General features: G+C 35.2%; 3 protein-coding genes across 6 annotated transcripts in view; 1 reads left to right on the top strand and 2 right to left on the bottom strand.

Moving 5' to 3' along the window:
- The window catches only part of LOC105216144 (potassium voltage-gated channel protein Shaw), a 31,056-nt gene extending 29,669 nt beyond the window's left edge, over positions 1 to 1,387 (bottom strand). The window contains exon 1 of one of the 3 annotated variants that reach the window (XR_008470401.1): positions 499 to 1,385. The gene's annotated coding sequence lies outside the window, so the exon portion shown is untranslated. Of the gene's footprint in view, positions 1 to 498 lie in introns of all 3 variants that reach the window. The other 2 variants (XM_054227365.1, XM_054227364.1) reach the window with 2 other exon arrangements.
- A 1,728-nt stretch (positions 1,388 to 3,115) lies between these two features.
- Positions 3,116 to 7,704, bottom strand: LOC105216142 (glycerophosphocholine phosphodiesterase GPCPD1). 2 transcript variants are annotated; one of them, XM_011190491.3, is made up of 7 exons: positions 7,084 to 7,704; positions 6,923 to 7,020; positions 5,919 to 6,288; positions 4,737 to 5,854; positions 4,200 to 4,676; positions 3,985 to 4,131; positions 3,116 to 3,921 (listed from the first exon to the last, which is right to left on the bottom strand). In XM_011190491.3, exons 3-7 carry the CDS (start codon positions 6,157 to 6,159, stop codon positions 3,805 to 3,807), a joined length of 2,100 nt encoding a protein of 699 aa, XP_011188793.2. In that variant the 5' UTR covers positions 6,160 to 6,288; positions 6,923 to 7,020; positions 7,084 to 7,704; the 3' UTR covers positions 3,116 to 3,804. The 2 variants fall into 2 exon arrangements, with proteins under 2 accessions (XP_011188793.2, XP_011188794.2); XM_011190492.3 differs by lacking the exon at positions 6,923 to 7,020.
- A 249-nt stretch (positions 7,705 to 7,953) lies between these two features.
- Positions 7,954 to 18,261, top strand: LOC105216141 (chromosome transmission fidelity protein 18 homolog). Its single transcript, XM_054226869.1, has 15 exons — positions 7,954 to 8,179; positions 8,240 to 8,378; positions 8,439 to 9,175; positions 9,233 to 9,447; positions 9,507 to 9,871; positions 9,935 to 10,169; positions 10,226 to 10,342; positions 10,410 to 10,512; positions 10,583 to 10,725; positions 10,798 to 11,032; positions 14,523 to 14,698; positions 15,784 to 15,917; positions 16,220 to 16,449; positions 17,633 to 17,696; positions 18,012 to 18,261. The coding sequence occupies exons 2-15, from the start codon at positions 8,288 to 8,290 to the stop codon at positions 18,110 to 18,112; spliced, it is 2,946 nt and encodes a 981-aa protein (XP_054082844.1). The 5' UTR covers positions 7,954 to 8,179; positions 8,240 to 8,287; the 3' UTR covers positions 18,113 to 18,261.
- Positions 18,262 to 18,912: the final 651 nt, after the last annotated feature.

The following is an 18,912-nucleotide window of genomic DNA, read 5'->3' as shown; positions in this document are numbered from 1 at the left end:
GTTTTTTCTTATTGTTTTTGGTTTTTTAGTTCATCCATGCCGCGCCTACACCGCCACCGCCACCTGCGCCGCTCTTTGAGTGAGTGTGTCCCTTTGCTCGGCGCTGCGCTGCGGTAGTTTTTATGTTGCCTCAAATTAATTGACTATTTAGGCATACTCAAACACACACACACACAAGCGCACACGCACGCACACACACATATGTACTAACATGAAAGTAGCCTTTTTTACATACAATTTGTCTGTATGTATGCGCTTATACATATACACACTTAATATTTTGTAATAATTTTCATGGCGTTCATTTGTTATATTTTTCTTTTGTTGTCGTTGTTTTTCGTTTTTTTCATTTTTTCAACAAAATTTCAGCTGTCAGCAGTCGCAATCACTCCACTCTACGCTTACTCCAGTCTATGCTAACTACTTCGTCCTGTCAAAGGCAGTGGTTTTTTGCTAATTTTTTTTTTCTATTTTTTCTCAACTTTCTGTTTGCCTCACCTACTACATGTGGCACCTCACTGGTGTCGCGAATTCCTGACTGCCCGTAGTACCACTGCTACTGCCCCAATTAGAGTGGTCGCCGTCGCCGCCGCCGCTTCACACGCTTGCATTCAGTGCGCTCACAACTTTGCACAGCTTTTCACACTTTAACTGTAATTTTTTTTCCACTTTTTTTCCCAGCGATTTTTTCTTCACCTTTTTTTTCTTAATTTCCTATTTTTTCGCTCTCCTGCCACACACACTTCGCTTTTGCCCTTTTTTTGGAGTATTACTTTTTTCACAACTTTTTTTTCGCTTCACATTTACTACTTCTTGCCACTTGGTGTGTGTACAATAATGAATGCTGTTGCTGTTGCTGCTTTCAATGCTTCGCCTTTCGCAACCACTTCCCGTGCTGCCTGCCGCAACTCACACACTCACTTGCTCGCTCGCTGGCTCACTTTAACTACATAATATTCTTTTACTGGCTGCCAGTATGCGTTTCTCCTTTCGCTTTTCTTATTATTATTTAATGCTTATTACTTTTTTTCAGCTTTTATCCACTTTTACAATTTCGTAATTAATTTTATTTTATTTTTCTTATTTTTTACAATTTTTTTTTCTACTTCTTGAGCTATTTTTTTTTCACTCTGCCGTTATTGCTTTCCGTTTACACGTTTCACCAGTCCGAAATTCTTTCACTAACTGACTTAACCGTTAAGCTCATTGCCAAAACAACACCTTTCTGGCAGTTTGTCTTCCTCTTCATGTTCTGCTTCTTCCTCTGCTTTATGTTTCTCCTTCGTTTGTTCATTGTACACTTATGCAGCAGCCATCGCTGTCGCGTTGACGGATATAAACAATTTCACTGTGGCGATGTTTACTTTATCAACATCGTCGTCATCGTCATTGCGTTGTCGGCGACCTCTGTGGCTGTGTGGGCGTATGAGCTTTCAACAGTGAATGTAATTTAAGGATAGATGTCGCTGTGATCAGATTTTTGAATGAGTGAAATTTGTGGCCAGTGCTGTGGTAGAAATGAAAGGGGGTTCCTGTAAGGGGTTCTTGGACCATTCTAGTGTTTTCAAAAAGTCGTAATTTTTTTGGCTTAAAGTACACTTTAGGGTCCTAAAAATGTTTTTCAATTGGTAAAATAGTGAAAAAAATATCCTGTCTAATGGGTTGTAGTGTTTGAGTCAGTCAACTTCAACAAGTCAAACTTTGAAAGCATTTCTGTCGAGACCGCATTTTTCAAATCGAACGACAATGGACTCAGAAACACCCATCCATTGAGAAAACCCTGCCAGACTTCTTCTTCTAGCCGAGTCCACAGCAGCGTGCCATTCATTTCTCCTCTTGGCAGTTTGGTCCTTGGCATACAGGTCCTTCTCCACCGTGTCCTTCCAGCGGAGCGGAGGTCTTCCTCTTCCTCGGCTTCCACCAGCGGGTACTACGTTGGAAACTTTCAGAGCTGGAGCACTTTCGTCCATTCGAACAACGTAACCGAGCCACCGTAGCCGCTGTCTTTTTATTCGCTGAACTATGTTTATGTCGTCGAATAACACATACATCATCCATAGTCTGCGGTATTCGCCGTTGCCAATGTTTAAGGAACCGTAAATCTTTCGCAAAACCTTTCTCTCGAAAACTCCTAGTGCCGTCTCATCGGATGTTGACATCGTCCACTCTTCCGCACTATAAAGTAGGACCGGAATGATGACGGACTTGTAGAGTTTGGTTTTTGTTCGTCGAGAGAGGACTTCACTTTTCAATTGCCTACTCAGTCCAAAGTAGCACCTTTTAGAGCACCAAAGTAGCACCTTTTAGTAGCACCTTAGAGTGTGTCTGCGTGGGACTTCCAAGCTGAAATTGTTATTGATTTTAATACTGGTTCCTAAGTATACGAAATTATCTACGACTTCAAAGTTATGACTGTCAACTGTGATGTGGGAGCAAATGCGCGTTGGTTTGCTATGTTAGGCTGATTGTTAGGACCCGTAAAAATTCCTTATGGTTCCTTTCTTTTCTACCCAATTTTTTTTAGTCTAATCGTAGAAATATACTACTTTTAGTATTATCGTCCGAGTTTTTTTTTGGTTCCATGAAGATACTTTGACTGGATATATCACTCCTCTGATGAAATAAAACAGTTCTACTATATTCTTTTGCGTTAGACCTTGAATTTGACGTATGTACTTTTCCAATGTTCCAATTCCAATTATTCGAAATTCGTAGTTTTAAGTCGATTCCGAACGGCATTTAAGGCGGTTTTATTAGGACCTTTTTCCTGACAGGTATAAGTCTTAAGGTTTGGCAAATCGCTCGTAGAAGATCGAAGAAGGTCTACGATTTTACGATCAGTTTGGTCTGCGTAACCTGAACGACCAAGGGCAGCTCGCTAGCATTCCTAAAAATAATTTGAGAATATTTTTCTTCACTACAACAACAACAAGGGACGTCGATTCTTCTAACCATATAATTTTATCCTTCCAAAACCGCCAACCCGGTAGCATTCTCTAAACATTTTTCGGAAATATTTTTTGCCGAAAAACAATAAAAATAGGTTATGTTTGGTGTCCGTGAGTTGAAATCAGCTTCGTTTATGCTCCAAAAACCACCAAATTCTGAAAGTCACTTGTTTTATGTAATTTCAATAATATTTATTATCATTATTTATTTGCTACATTTTTCTATGAAGTCTCAAATTTTACTTCTCGGGTCTTGCTACAATTTTTTTTTTGGTTACCTCTCTGCTTACTTTTAATTACATATATATTTTTATTGTTCAAATTTTCGCCTTTGTTTATAATTTCAAATAGATTTACTAAATTTGTTGTTGTGCACACAATATTCGAAAGGCACCGAATAGAATACAAAACGCCACATATAAGCTTATATAATAACAAATACGCACAGCGTCAGTAATGTATAAACTGATGTGCTATAATTAAAATACATACAGACATTCATTTAAGTGGCAAGTTGAATTTCAAAGTGTTATAATTTCTGTCATAATTTGTTTTTAATTTTTACTAACTGGATTATATAAAAAAAGTAAAAAATAATGAAAAATATTTACTAATTTGAACATATATGCACTATGTATTGTGATTTATAAAAAAAGTGATTACACTACTAAAATTACGCATTACTAGTTTAAATATATATATTTATATGAACAGAATTTGGTAGAGATGATTGAAAGTGTTAATTTCTGGCGAATTATTATTAATTTTTTTTTATAATTTCAATTATTGCATGAATTTAGCAACTGCTTCAAATGTAACTTAATTATAATATCAACTGCGTCTGGGTCTTGAGTTATTAGTGCTTTTTATGCACCACCGGTATATTGTCATGCCACAGTTTGCCACGCTCCAGCGCTTGTAGTTTGAGTATTTCATTTTGACTCTCCTTGGCTTGCAGCAGGAATACGCTTTGCTGTTGTTGTAGAAAAATTGCATTTAGTCGCTATATATTGAAGACATATATAACTGTATTTACCTTCACTTCTTTGCTGGTGAGCACATCCATTTTGTCATAAATAATGGCATGCAAGCCCAATTCTTTGAGGAATTTTATGGTATCCTTACAGTTATTGTCATCACCCCAGCAAAAGACGACCAAGCCGCTGCTTTTAGCTAAATTCACCTTTTTTTTAGAGAAACAGAAAGGTTATCAGTACAACAAATATTTTCAAAAGTCACATTTCACCTCACCTTCGTGGGATCGCGCAGCAAGTCTTCAGTGTGCGCCACAATACCCAGCAATTCCATGGCTAGTGAATTGTATATAGCCATTTCAATGGTGTTGCCACGTGGATCTAAGTATTTTTGATATTTGGTCGTTTCACCGATGGTGAGGAACATAACCGGATAACGATTTTGCTTGTAGCGTAACATGGTGCAGATATCGGGATCGAAACATGAGAATACAACACGTCGATTGCCAGCCTTACGGAATACCACATTCAATATGCAGTCCACATACAAATTACGATCGATGGTGTGCTCGAATTCCTCCTCCATGCTGCCATCTTTGAGCCGTTGTGACCACTTCACTTCTATGTTGAAGCCAACATGTGGATTGATGGCATCTAAAACGTCTGCAAGACTTGGAAATGGTTGATGCTCCAATTGATCGTCGTTGTGAAAGCAACGCTCCTCGCGTGTACGGCCCTCTTGTGTGTGATAAACCTATGAAAAGTGAATGACCATTTTACGTTACATTTCATTTAAGAAATCTATCTTCACTACCTTTAAATTATTCAATTGATCCAAGGTTAGCTCACGCAATGGTAACTCTAGAAAATCATTTGGCTTGCAACTGCCTTTCGCTTTCAGCGATACATAGATCATGAAGTCATGATAGACCACCGGCACCAAATCTTTGCTCAACTGTACATCGAACTCAACCATATCGGCGCCATGTTCGACGGCATTCTTCAACGAAGTAATTGTGTTTTCGCGTATCACCGAGTCTTTCGTTTTGAAACTTGTGCCAGAACCGCGATGTCCGACATCCAAACCAGCCCATTTGGGGTTCCAATAGCGCGTATATGTGAGCTCCATATCCAACTTAATACACTTCGTTGGCTTTACGAGTAAATAACCGATTTGCATCATGCCCATTGGCCGATGTCGTGTCGCGCATGTTATGGGCACTTCCAGATTGCCATCAGAACGTTTAAGTAAATTTGGCAATACATAATGATAACCGAGATGGTAAGGTGGTTCATCCATAGCCGCTTTGGAGCTGTACGAGTATAAGTCAATGAGATAGGCGGTACTATCGAAATCGCCGATTGTCAAATGGAAAATTACTACGTCATCGGGACCACAAGCTGTACCGAATTGTGGTTGCGCTTTTATAACGAATTCGTCATCTTTTAAGACCGCTACTTCGTTGAAAGCGAAGGCGGTGCTAAGATCTGCACCATTCTCACGCGTGTCATGCGTATCACTCGAAAGTGAATCTTCCAGCTGTGAAAATGTATGGTAATCACCTGCGCCGCCCCCAGCACTACCACCATGCGGTATCGTCAGGTTCATTGGTGTGACTTTAACAAAGATTAGACGCCGCTTCATACGTTGTTTCCATGTGAAAGGTGCATTGAAAAATTTCAATTGTACAATTGTCTCGGACGTCACCCAGCCGCGGTCCACTTTTTCAACACCATTTACGTAACCATATTCCTCATCACATTCCCTAGGCGGACGGTTGACACCGGGTATGATAGAACGTGGCTTCAGATGTGCCTCCCAGTTGCGTACAATCGTTTTTTCCGCCGTCGGATCGACTGCAACCACTATGTAACGGTATTCAGTGCGTGTGTCACGCGGTATGCTAACGTAGATGTACCAATTATTCGTGTCTAAAAAATGTAGAATAACGTGGTTAAAGACCCGCCGTTTGGTGCGGGTACAATGCCCACTCACCAGTTTCTCTCATCATGATTATGCACTCGCTAAACTGCCAATTGCCCAGACGTTCGGTGCTGCCCACAATGGCCAGGCGCTCATTCGGTGCAATCTCATGATTTATTCTCACCCAAAATTTCCAATTTACATGTATCGGCGTGGCAGGTTGCAGCACCTCTACTGATGACGTTGATGCCGCCGCCGCCGCCGCCAAGGCATCGCAATCCTCGGCCTCATCAGCGAAAAACCAGCGTTGCATTTTCGCAGTTGTATTACAAAATGTCTTTGGGAATTTGTGAAATGCGTTGAATGACACGCACAGAAAGATTATTCTCTCGAGGTATGCTCAATGAGCGTAGTGAAATTAGTTATGCCAAAAATAAAATATCTGTAAAGAAATTCAAGAATACAATGAAATATGAATTGAGTGAAAATAAAAATTGATAAAAATGTGCTCAGTAAATCTGTGCAACGCCCAAAGTGCGCTGATTGATAGTAAAGTGCGGCTGCTCTTTATCAAAGGCCTACCTTATCAAATAGCATTAAACTAGCAATTGTTTACGAATTATTCACAGTGCGCGATTATAAATGATTACATATACACATACAAATGGATGTACACAAAATACTTGTTTATAAAATGACTTTTGGAAATTTTTGTTGTCTTTTTGTTTGTCAATAATAAAACCAAACAATGCCAGTGGAAACGATTTTCGCTTTTTAGTGGTTACATTATTCACCAATTACCACATAAATGCAAATGCAAATTGTCGAAATTCTATTTTTATTATCTACATAGCATAAATTGTGATTGTGAAATTACTTGAAACATAAAACCGTTGAGTTTTGTTGATGAAATTCGTGCAATCAGCTGTTCCTAAACCCGTTTTATCATAGGATGTTGGTGGTGGCAAACACCAGGCCAAGGTTACATATGTTTAGTTTTGTTAAAACCAATCGATTTGTATAAACATGCAGCAACAACACAATTTCAAGTATGTACATATGTTTCACTTACTCACCTGGCTACAAATATATAAAAAATGTTGTGTAAATGTATTGCTTGCTGTTCCTCATAAGAATATAGGTTTGTTGGACCCACTGTCGAACGCACACTCTCCTTACATTTGCAGTAATAATGCTATAATTCCTGATAATAATGTTATTGATGTAGAAAACTTACAAGTTGTGTATGTAGTAATGCGTCTTTGGATATTTGTTGTAGTTTAAAAATGTAGCAGCCGTTATTGACGACTAGCCGAGGTAGTATGCCATTATAAAATAACTTTGGTGGTCAGTTGGACACATATTTATCCAGTTGTATTAATTAGGTGTGTAAGGATAAAGAAAAACGGGTATATAAATATGGTTATAGAGGGGGAAGGAGTTGTTTGTAATATTTTCTCTATGCTGGAGTAAAATCACACCAAGTACGGTAGCTAGCGATGTTATGGAGCGTTTCGCGAACTTGTGCGTTGCCTCCACCAGGAAGAGAATTTGCTAAGATGTCGCGTAATTTGGATCCATTTCGCTGGATTCCACTGTGTCGTTGTACGAGTCTTGGTTGATATAATTTTAGTTTGTGGTGTGGTCACACCAAAGGCAAATGCCTTTGTTCAATAAATCTTTTACTTTGATAATTTTAACTTGCTTGTTGCAATGCAAATTCTCGATTGTGTAAACCTTAACTTTCTTGTGCTTTCAATTTGATAACAAAAATGAAATTGTTTAGTGACCTCCCGTCCAATCTATAACTGTAACAATTGATCTCAGATAAAAATTCAACTACTTTGATCAATCAATGGCTGTCGAATAACACAGGGGTGCTTTTACAAAGAGTGTTGCCACAAAATTAAAAGAGTGTTTTGTAGAATTTAAAAATAGTAAGCTATAAACGTTAGCATGACAAGATCTGGGATATAAAAACATTTATTCCAAATTTTAAACCAATTTTTATTAACTGGAGATATTAATAAACATTACAAAATTATTATTGTAGGTAATTACAAGCAGGATTGAATAATGATACAAGTTTAAAATTGTATTTCTAGTTCATATTTTAATTGCCAACGATATTGCCGTTAGTGTAGTCGCAGTGTAAATATCACCTTGTCTACCTCTATGTAAACTGACTTGGAAGCACTGTCAGCAGCAGATGACTTTGGCGCCATTCTTGACAGTTTATTTACATTCACCTCTTGCAAAAACACAACAATTACGATTGGGGAAACATAACTGTAATTGAAGGGGATTTTTTGAAACGCACTTACATTGTCAAGGTAATTTCGTTGGTTTAATTTTTCGGCGTCACCGGTAACATTGACTTGTGTAATTTGCAGATTTAATATTGCTGTGAATAAAATTAGTTTTGCAATAACTTGGTTAAAATGGATCAATATCCCGATGAGGATGAAGAATTTGAGCTCCGTTATCAGGAGGAATTGGAAATGTTGGACGATGTGCCCCCTGAAGGCGAAGGTGAGTCTAAAAGCAAATACATAAAAAATGCAGTTCCGTTATTTTACCCCTCCATTGCAGAACTCTTTGTACCCAACACAACTTTAAATCACAATAACACTATTAATTCCGTTAATGCAATCGACGCCATTGATTCGCCTCACCTTTCACAAATTTCCAACATTGGAGTCAGTAATAGTTCAGGTGGCCTCGTGAATAGACGTCTTTTTGGAACACCCGGTGGACCACATAAACGCATCGCTTCAACTCCACTAGCCACAAATAAACCGCGTGCTGCTCTAGCGCCTATAGAAGAAGTAGTTTCTTTGACGCCATTGCCAGAATGTGAACCTTTGGAAGAAGTGAATGATGCGGCAGTCGAACTACAAGGAATGGGACTGCGTAATAAAAGACGTCTGGAACGTGATCTCTTCGGTGACATAGATGATTTGTTTCAAAATGAAACATACGAAGATCCAATTGCAAAGAAAGCACGCACGGAGGAAGAACGTGATTTGGAAATGATTGAAAAAATTGTAGAAACACGTCGGCGTTTGCAAGAAAATAATAAGGCGGTACGGAAGGATGACCTTTCGCGTCTAAAGGCATTGCATGAATTTAAAATGCGCAATTTGTCATACACGGTACCTCAATGGCCATTCCAAGTGTTGAAAAGAGGTGATCACGAACGTGTTTTCGTTCGTTTTCATTCGGAGGAATATGAGAATCGTGCGTTGGAGGATGTGCGTGCCTTGTCGCACTTTGATGGCTTATTGGGCGAGAACAAACAACGTATATGGGCAGAGGCAAATGATATTGTAAGTAATTTTTTTTTCGGAAAATTCATGGACTATTTGATTCTTTTTATTTTACAGGTTTTGAAGCGCGCTAGTACACCATCGCAACAACTACAAGAAAATGCGCAGCAGCAAACTCCTGCAGTTTCAACAGATCAACAATCAAGTGAAGAAGAACAATTGTGGGTGGAAAAATATAAACCACGAAAATACATAGATCTGCTGTCGGATGAGGCGACTAATCGGAGTTTACTGTATTGGCTGAAAATGTGGGACAAAATAGTGTTTGGCAGGTGTGTTGTGAAATTGGTTGTTTTTATATAATTTTTAACATTTAAATTTTTAATTTCAGGGAATTCAAAAAGAAGCATGAATATAATCCTAATAGTACTGGCAATGGTTTGAATACATTTAATAAACGAACTGGCAAGTTTGAATCGAATGGGGGTTGGCGGAAAAGAAAATTTCAATCCATGTTGGATACAAATTTGGATGAGCATGGACGACCGATGCAAAAAGTGGCCTTACTATGCGGACCGCCTGGTTTAGGTAAAACGACGCTGGCGCATACAATTGCACGACACGCTGGTTATGCTGTGCGGGAAATAAATGCCTCAGATGATCGTAGTCCTGAAGCCTTCAAGCAAGCGCTGGAGAGTGGAACACAAATGTCGTCGGTACTAAATGAAGATCGACGTCCAAATTGTATTGTGCTGGGTGTGTGATATTTTATTAATATTTGCCTTAAAGAGGCTTATAATAATTAAATAATAATTTTAGATGAAATCGATGGCGCACCACGTCAATCAATAGAATTTCTGGTCAAATTCGTGAGCGACAATGCGATAAACAAGGCACGAGCGAAAGGTAAAGGTGGCAAACCAGAACGTAATATACTAAAACGTCCAATCATTTGTATTTGTAACGATATCTACGAACCAGCGTTGCGACCGCTGCGGCAAATTGCCTTTGTGGTAACATTTCCACCCATCGAAACAACGAGATTAACAGAAAGGTGTGCTCTTTTCATTAACAATGGCAATATAATTATTTACAACTTTTTTTTTTTAGGCTACTTCAGATAGCGCAGAGAGAACGGCTAAAAACTGATTTCGGTGCATTGTATGCCATGTCGGAGAAGTCTGGGAATGATGTACGCTGCTGCATATCAACATTACAATTTTTTAAGTAAGTAACACAATTAGTATTTCTTGTGTACATGTTTTAATATAATTATTACGTTTAATATTTTTAGTGCGCAGAAGAAAGCGTTGACGCTGCAAGATGTACTTAACGCCAATTTGGGACAAAAGGATCGTCAACAAGGATTGTTCGATGTTTGGGGTGCAGTTTTTAGGGTAATTGATACAAAATATTTGTTTTAGAAAAATAATAATAGGTATCATATATTCATTTTTACGTTTTTAGATACAACGCCCCCGCAAGCAGTTGGGGAAATCGAAACACCTTGATAATACAGAGGATGTTGAAATCACCATGACAGATATGTCGACTAGTACACGTGTGCGCAACATTTTGGATGTGGTGCATGGCGGCGGTGATTATGAACGGTAATAATCTTATAAAATAGAAAATAAAACATGTTCTCTTATATATTATTAATTATTTTTATTATCTTTCAGTCTTACACAAGGTGTCTTTGAAAATTATTTACATCAGAAAATGCCTGATCCCAATTTGACTGCAGTTGTAGAGGCAACAAAATGGTTCAGCTTCAGCGATACCGTGCAACATCAGATAAATCACTTACAGAATTATACAGTCTACCCTTATTTGCAATTTGGATTTGCGGCGTGGCACTTGATGTTTGCAACACTTGCATGGCCGAAAATAAATTTCCCTTCCAAAGGCTTCGAGGTGAGTGATTTTAACATATTTTCTAATTATCTACTAAGAATGTAATTAATTGAATACGGAATTAAGTGATCTAGTAGTTTTAACATATGTTCAAAGTGTGAAATATCGCGGTTAAATAATTTGAAAAGTTCAGCAAACGAAAGTTGAACTTTTTATATACAAAAAATCTCAATTCGATTATCGCGCAATTTTTACAAAAATTTACTAAGTGAAAGTATTCAATTACATAATCATAAAATAATGTAAAATAAAATGAAATCAATATAAAGTGTAGTAAATAAAACAAATAAACATATAAATAGATGGAAAAATTATCCAATCGAAACTTTAATATCGGATCTACGTTTCTATTTCTTAATAATAATAGAAAAAGTGGAAATAAATTTAATGGAGAAAGAATTAAATAAAATCACAAACGTTCAATGTTCCGGGCGACAACATACAATATATTTCTAATTGGATAAATTCTAATAAGAATTGAATAAACTAAAAACATTTTGACACTACAGTCGAGTCCATGTAATAGGTACGGACGTTTACTTGTCATATTTGATGACAATGCAGTGTATTTGTGTTTATTGAAATCGACAATGCGTTTTAATAATTTAAATCCCATACATTGGCCTTAACTCAAGCTGAAATTGTGAAAGTGAGATAAAGTGATTATGGAAACACATAAAGCAGTTTCGTATTATAATTATTAACGAGATGAAGCACAGGCTTCTTCATGTTGTGTAAGAAAGAGGCCTAAAGTTGAAATGAAAAGAGTAGAAAATATAAATAAAACACTCAAAATCTTGAAATATTTCTTGCAGTTTAGCACTAACAACAACACATAATTCGGAATTGTATAAATAATAGTTCGGAATATACTGTAAATATTGCAACAAAAATGTTTACAGTTACTAAAATAAATCGGGAGTGCTCATATTTGCAATACAAACATCGAGTTTTAAGTAAAGATCGCGGAAGCAACAGGAATAAAGTTATGTGAAGTTATGAAAATTAATTCTGTTCTTCACCATTTTCAAAAATTATATACATACGATGCTATTTCTTAATATTTAGACTTCAACAAAATATGTAAAAGTCTCAAAAACAATGTGGGCATTGCAACGACCTTTGCTCTATTCCCAAGACAGTTGAACACGGACAAGCTGTTATTTCAACGAACTAGCTGTTTATCGATGATCGTTATAAAAATTGTTTCAACGTTTCGTTTGCTAAAAAATTCAGTATTTAATTTATTGCCAATGTAAGGACTCGTAAGGACATAAACGAACTATTTCAACAATTATTTGAATTGAGGACAATGCCATTAAAGGAGTTTAGCCAATAAAATTACCCTCTGTTTGTTTTAATGTTAATTACGCTGTTGTAAAATACGTTAATTTTATGTTAAATGGGACGATGCAAAAGTGTACTTGCTAGCTTTTTGTGGAACGACTTTAATGCATTTGCAAAAAGCGAACAGAAATTGAAGTTGTTCAATTATTCATAACTTTACGTAGACACACACCCACACACACACTTTCCTGTCGTAAAAGTAGAAAACTGAGTGTAACTTACAAGCTCATCTAAATAAATATTAAACTGTTCTAACTTTAGTGACTTAATTTTAAAATAATTTTAACAAAATGTATCGTATAATACGCCATTCTAAACGAAAATCCCCGAAAAAAAATCTACAACCGTTTGATAAAGTTTCGGATACCCTAGGATTTATTAAGAAACACAATACGATACCCTTAGTGCAGTGGGTATTCGATCATGATATGTATGGGAAAACCGTTGACCCTTTGCTGGTCGAACAATGTTTGGAACTAATAAGATTCTTAAAACAAAATGCACGACGATTGACATTCAGCGAATTCCAAATGTGTATGGGTGGTCTGAACAAAATGATATCGGGACTTTCGAGTGCGTGTTTGAGAAGAGAACTACTCGAACTGCGGAATTTTCGAAGGTGTTGAGTGCGTAGCGGGAGATTGAAAGGAGCTGCCACTATTCATATCAAATTCAGTTGAAAATCTCTTATATAATGTCTAAGTTTTTAGTGTTGCGTTAAGTCTAAAATTTAATTGATATTATTATTAAAAATAAAGAAACTATTGAGAAGAAACGCAAAGTCACCGTTTTTTTCACGTATACTGTACAGATTCCACAAAACTGTCTTTTGTCCGATATAAATCAAGTTCGTATATTTAAATTTACCGATCCATAAATTTGGTCGTTCCTGTAATTTCTTCGTAGTTTCTATTCCCTTTATTTATTTTTTTTCTTTTTGTCAGTTTTTTATTCTCTCTTTTTCTATTTATTTTTTTTTTTCATTTTTCTTATCCGTATATTTCATGCTTTGTTTATGCTTACACTTTTCAGCTTTCTTTGCAAATATCCTATAGCTGGGCAATCTACTTACATTCATTAACAACCTGCTGGACACTATGAATTATGCAAACTTCATTACCTTCTACCGAGTTGTTGTTATTTCTTTTATCAAATATTGAAAAACTCTGCAAACAGGTCAGACTGTGCAGACATTCTTCTAAAGGAAGATGAATCAAATTTCTTGTTTTTTTTTCTGCTAACCATTGCAGTTAAAACGCCTTTCAATGCTTCGGAGCGGTGAATAATCAGGCAATCAGGAAATAAGTAATTTCCATTATACACTCTAAATGCAATCATGAGATTAATGACGGCCTTTCGAACGTGAGCGTTGAGTAGCACTGTGCATCTTAGATGAATCGGTTGAATTGCTTGCACCACGGTTGCTGTAGCCTTAAGCCTTAAAAGCAGCATCCTTTCAGCTCAAAGGCTATGTAGAAAAAAAAAAATTGTGAAAATGAAATGAATAAGTGCAACAACAAGCATATTTAACCTTTTATCTAACCAATTGTGCCGGAGCGCTTGTTTACACCGCTTTTCTGTATGCGCTTTAGAAATGCAAAAGTGTTTGAAGCTTATGACTTAATTTCATATTCATGCAGTGAATGTGAACTTACTTTGAAACGTTCTACTCAACTGCTTATGTGTGTTTTTGAGTGTCCAAAGCGCATAGGTTGATCCAACTGCCTTCTGCCTTATTAACTGTCCCATAAGTAGGCGTTTAGTGGCGATTTACCACATGCACTCGTCAGTTTCTCTTCTGTATCTTTGTGCCACATACATACCTACATACATATAAGTGTGTAAATAAAAAATGTATTTGGCAATTAACAAAATTGCGCCAACTGCGTCGCCACAATTTGAGATGGTCACTATGGCTCATTTTTGTGTTTGAGCCTACTTTAAATTGCACTTTGTGGCCGCTATTAATTTTTCTCTTTTATGGTGGTATATAAATACATCACTGCTGAACTTTACGCTTTTTTCACTCAACTCTTAAGTTTTTGTATATAAAGACTTTTTTCTATTTCTTCTCTATTTTTTTTTTCTTTATTTTTTCATATCATTTTCTTTGTTTTTTACCTTCTTTGTGCTTTATTTACAGTTCAGACAGAAGAGCACCACACAAAGCAATATTTTTCAAGCTTTTCGCAAGGGTATTACAACGGGCATGAATGGTCTCGGACAGGGTCATGTCGTTCTGGTGGATACTGTGCCGTTACTCAAGCGCATATTATCGCCACAATTTCGTTCGGTCGCTGTGCAATTGCTATCGCAAAGGTGGGCGCATATTATATATAGAAATCAGTTACAAGCGCGGCTCAAAATGCTGAAAATTTAGCATTTACTATTTTGTTTCATTGTATGGATTAATTTGTTTTTTTTTTTAATTTATTTATAATTTTTTATTTTATTTAATTTATTTAATTAATTTATTTATTTATTTAATTTATTTATTTATTTAATTTATTTGTTTATTTATTTAATTTATTTATTTATTTCATTTATTTTTTAATTAATTAATTTGTTTATTTAATTTATTTATTTATTTATTTAATTTATTTATTTATTTAATTTATTTGTTTAATTAATTAATTTAATTCAATTAATTTATTTTTTATTTATTTCATTAATTTATTTATTTAATTTATTTGATTAATTAATTTATTTTTTTAATTAATTAATTTGTTTATTTAATTAATTTGTTTATTTCATTTATTTATTTTATTTATTTATTTATTTAATTTATATATTTATTTAATTTATTTATTCATTTAATTTATTTATTTATTTAATTAATTTATTTATTTATTTGTTTTAATTAATTTATTTGTTTAATTAGTTTATTTACTTTATTTATTTAATTAATGTATTTATTTAATTTAATTAATTTATTTGTTTAATTTATTTAATTATTTTTTATTTAATTTATTTTTTTAATTAATTAAGTTGTTTATTTTATTAATTTAATTTAATTAATTTATTTGTTTAATTAATTAATTTGTTTATTTTGTTAATTTAATTTAATTAATTTATTTGTTTATTTAATTAATTTATTTGTTTATTTAATTTATTTGTTTAATTAATTTATTTGTTTATTTTATTTAATTTATTTATTTGTTTAATTTATTTAATTTAATTAATTTATTTTTTTATTTAATTTATTTTTTTATTTAATTTATTTATTTATTTAATTAATTAATTTATTTATTTAATTTATTTGTTTAATTAATTAATTTTATTAATTAATTTATTTTTTTTTTTAATTTATAAATTAATTTATTTGTTTATGTATTTAATTAATTAATTTATTTTTTTAATTTTTTAATTAATTTATTTGTTTCATTATTTTTTTTTTTTGTCAGAGAACGCGATGATCTCTATCACACCGTCACCGTTATGGCCGATCTCGGTTTGACCTATACACAAGTGAAGGCAGCGGAGGGTTCTTATGTCTATCAGATGGAGCCCGATTTGGATGCTTTGGCACAGTTTCCAGGTAATTCCAGTTAAGCTATTGACTCTATATTTATTATGGTACTAGGGTTGCGAACCCGTTGGCTTTAAGAATACATATATTCTTCGCGTTGTTTATGAGTATGCGAATTTGTGACTAAACGGTATTTTGTTGTTGCATGCCGAAATAGGCCGATTTTCCTATTTGGTAAGGCAGTTATCTTAATTTTTTACTCTCTGAATGTTTTTAGAATCAATTTTCGACAAGTTTTGAACCATAAAATTAATAAATAATTATTCTTAGATTATTTTTCGTACTAATTCTCTATTTTCCTTTCTCCGCAGGTTATCCCGGCATCGCATTGAACTACTTCAGCCGACAGTTGGTGGCACGTGAGGTCGAACTGGAGCGCATAAGACGTTCCACGCCACGTTTAGCCGCGGAAACAAATGGAAAGTCAGCCACTAAAAACCCACCAGCAGCTGCGCAGGATACCACGAAAAATCTACCAAATCATCTGCAGCGGCTAAAGGCCAAGCAAATCGAAAATAAAAATGCAAATGCCAAGAAAGATGTAAGTAACAAAGTGAAAGCTAATATTCATAGTGAAGTGCAGTAGTTCGTAGATACATAAGTATGTTTAGTAACTTGCCACATCCCTGTTATTATCTTCTGAGTTCTATTTTGTATGCATAGCCGAAAAGTGCACAGTCTTTTTAACTTTGCTCGTATTAGTAGTGTATAAGGCTGAAGTGGAAGAGTGAGTCATTCATTAAGGCAGAATTTAGCTTAACATTTGCATGTCAAATAGGTTGCGGGAGCGTGTGTTGCAAAGGAATGTGTAGTGAAATGCTTTTTGTATGCAATACGCCAATTTCAGTACGGAGCTCCTTCGATTATTAAAGAACAGATGTAAAATGGTTGTAATTTTGGCAGAATATTGGTTTTACTTTCATGTGCACTATGGCCAATAAGACATTACTAGCCCTGATGACACCTGGACTCGGTAACAGCAGGGTAACAAGCGTCCAAAAATTGGGGATTAGCTGTGGAAAACTGTCAATGGCTCTACTTCCAAGGGATGACATTATCAAGCTAGTACACTTTGAGAAACGATTCGGAATAGCTCTGAGCAGCAAGAGGGAGTGGGAGGATTCCATTCTCAAGGAAGTCACAAGCAAAAGCATGGTACACGGACGGGTCTAAGACAACACTGAGTATAGGTTAACAGGTCCACGCCTCAAGTTATCTGCAGCCTAAGAAGCCAACTGCACAAACTAAGAATCTGCTCGTCGGATCAATGTCGATTATGTGACCTAGAAGCATTTGGACATTCCTGCTAGATTCCTGAGGCATTTGAAAATACCTTCCACTACAGCCACCACAATTCTGGTAGATTTGTATTTATTTTATCCGTTCGTCAGTTGTTACTGCTGTTTGTTGTGTGTCAATTTCTATTTGTGACTAGCTCCCAGTGGAATAAATGCTGGAGCATTGAATCCTTGCTTCATACAATGTCATTTTGTGCGCTGCGTAGTTATCTAGATAAATTGCAGGAGTATTATCAATTTGCAGTGAATATATGTATACAGAGTTGTGCAAAGCATATGCGACTGAAATTTCCCAAATAATCATGGTTTTTATATAAAATTTTCTACCCAGTTGCATATATTTTGCACAATACTGTATATAGTATGTGTAACTAGGAGTTTTAAATGTGTACGTGCTTACTAATTTTATTTATTACGCTATTACAGGCGATTTCGAAGGATTTCTTTGGTCGTATACAGCACCGAACGGTCGGAGGGCAACGGGATGATTGTGAGTATTGCTTTATTCAGTAGTTTTTATTTTATTTTCCTTTATAGCCTAGTTGTAGCTTCAATTCAATCAATAATTTAGATATGTTTATGTTATTCTAGAATTCTTTCATTTCTGGTCAAAAATCACTACAAACTAATCAAATTTGCTACCCTAAAATCATCAAAATTGGATTTTTCGCTTTAATTTTCTATATTTCAGCTTTTTTATTCATAAAATTCGCTATATTTTGTTTTATTTATCTGATTTTTGCTTATTTATTAATTAATATATTAATTATCGCTTATTTTAACCTATTCATTCTATAAATTCCAGGTAAAACCGATGCAATCGTCAAAAGCCCCATTTGGTATCGCTACAAGGAGGGTTTCAACAACGCCGTTCGCAAGGATATCCATATGCATGAGCTGATGTAGCTGCTGTGCTAACTGTATATTTAAAAAAACAAATTTTGACTCTAATTTTGTATAATTTAGCTTTAATTTTAAGCCGTATGCATGTATTTTATTATATTTAAGCGTTTTATGTAAAAATACAATAAATTTTCTATGCAAAATACCCAAAATTTCCGTTTTTTACTGTAAAATCCATTAAAAAGCGATAAAAATGCTTTTTATCGCATGTGAAATGCATGTGACGTGATTTCCAGATGATGTGACGTGATGCCCAGGTGATGTGACGTGATGTTGATGTGATGTGATGATGCGATGCAAGGATATCCATATGCATGTAGCTGCTATGCACCCCGTAAATTATCAAAAACCGATTTTAGCCCTATATTAACCCTAATTTTGATGAATTAAACCCCGATTTAGCTTTAGTTTTGAGTTATATACATATATTTCATTATATTTAACCGATTTATTTAAAAATACCATACATTTTCGATGCTATATACCCAAAATTCCGTGTTTTTACTGTACAATCCATTCAAATGCGATGAAAATGCATATTAATGCATGCAAAATGCGTGTGACCTCCTGTTGATGTGATGTGACGTCCAGTTGATGTGACGTCCTGTTAATGTGATGTGATGTGATGTCCAGTTGATGTGACGTCCTGTTGATGTGATGTGATGTGACGTCCTGTTGATGTGATGTGATGTGACGTCCAGTTAATGTGATGTGATGTGATGTCCAGTTGATGTGACGTCCTGTTGATGTGATGTGATGTGACGTCCAGTTGATGTGACGTCCTATTAATGTGATGTGATGTG

The sequence above is a fragment of the Zeugodacus cucurbitae genome, chromosome 3 (assembly GCF_028554725.1).
Source record: "Zeugodacus cucurbitae isolate PBARC_wt_2022May chromosome 3, idZeuCucr1.2, whole genome shotgun sequence".
Taxonomy (NCBI): Eukaryota; Metazoa; Arthropoda; class Insecta; order Diptera; family Tephritidae; genus Zeugodacus; species Zeugodacus cucurbitae.
This window is presented reverse-complemented; position numbering and strand designations above follow the sequence as displayed.

What these genes read in the sequence shown, in the direction of transcription:
- LOC105216142 (XM_011190491.3), bottom strand. Translation starts at nt 6,159, where the DNA reads ATGCAACGCTGGTTTTTCGCTGATGAGGCCGAGGATTGCGATGCCTTG. An exon ending in ATCAATTGAATAATTTAAAG is followed by an intron (nt 4,677 to 4,736) that starts GTAGTGAAGATA and finishes CACTTTTCATAG; the next exon opens with GTTTATCACACACAAGAGGG. An exon ending in TGCTGCGCGATCCCACGAAG is followed by an intron (nt 4,132 to 4,199) that starts GTGAGGTGAAAT and finishes TCTAAAAAAAAG; the next exon opens with GTGAATTTAGCTAAAAGCAG.
- LOC105216141 (XM_054226869.1), top strand. Translation starts at nt 8,288, where the DNA reads ATGGATCAATATCCCGATGAGGATGAAGAATTTGAGCTCCGTTATCAG. An exon ending in GACAAAATAGTGTTTGGCAG is followed by an intron (nt 9,448 to 9,506) that starts GTGTGTTGTGAA and finishes TTTTAATTTCAG; the next exon opens with GGAATTCAAAAAGAAGCATG. An exon ending in TTTGGGGTGCAGTTTTTAGG is followed by an intron (nt 10,513 to 10,582) that starts GTAATTGATACA and finishes TTACGTTTTTAG; the next exon opens with ATACAACGCCCCCGCAAGCA.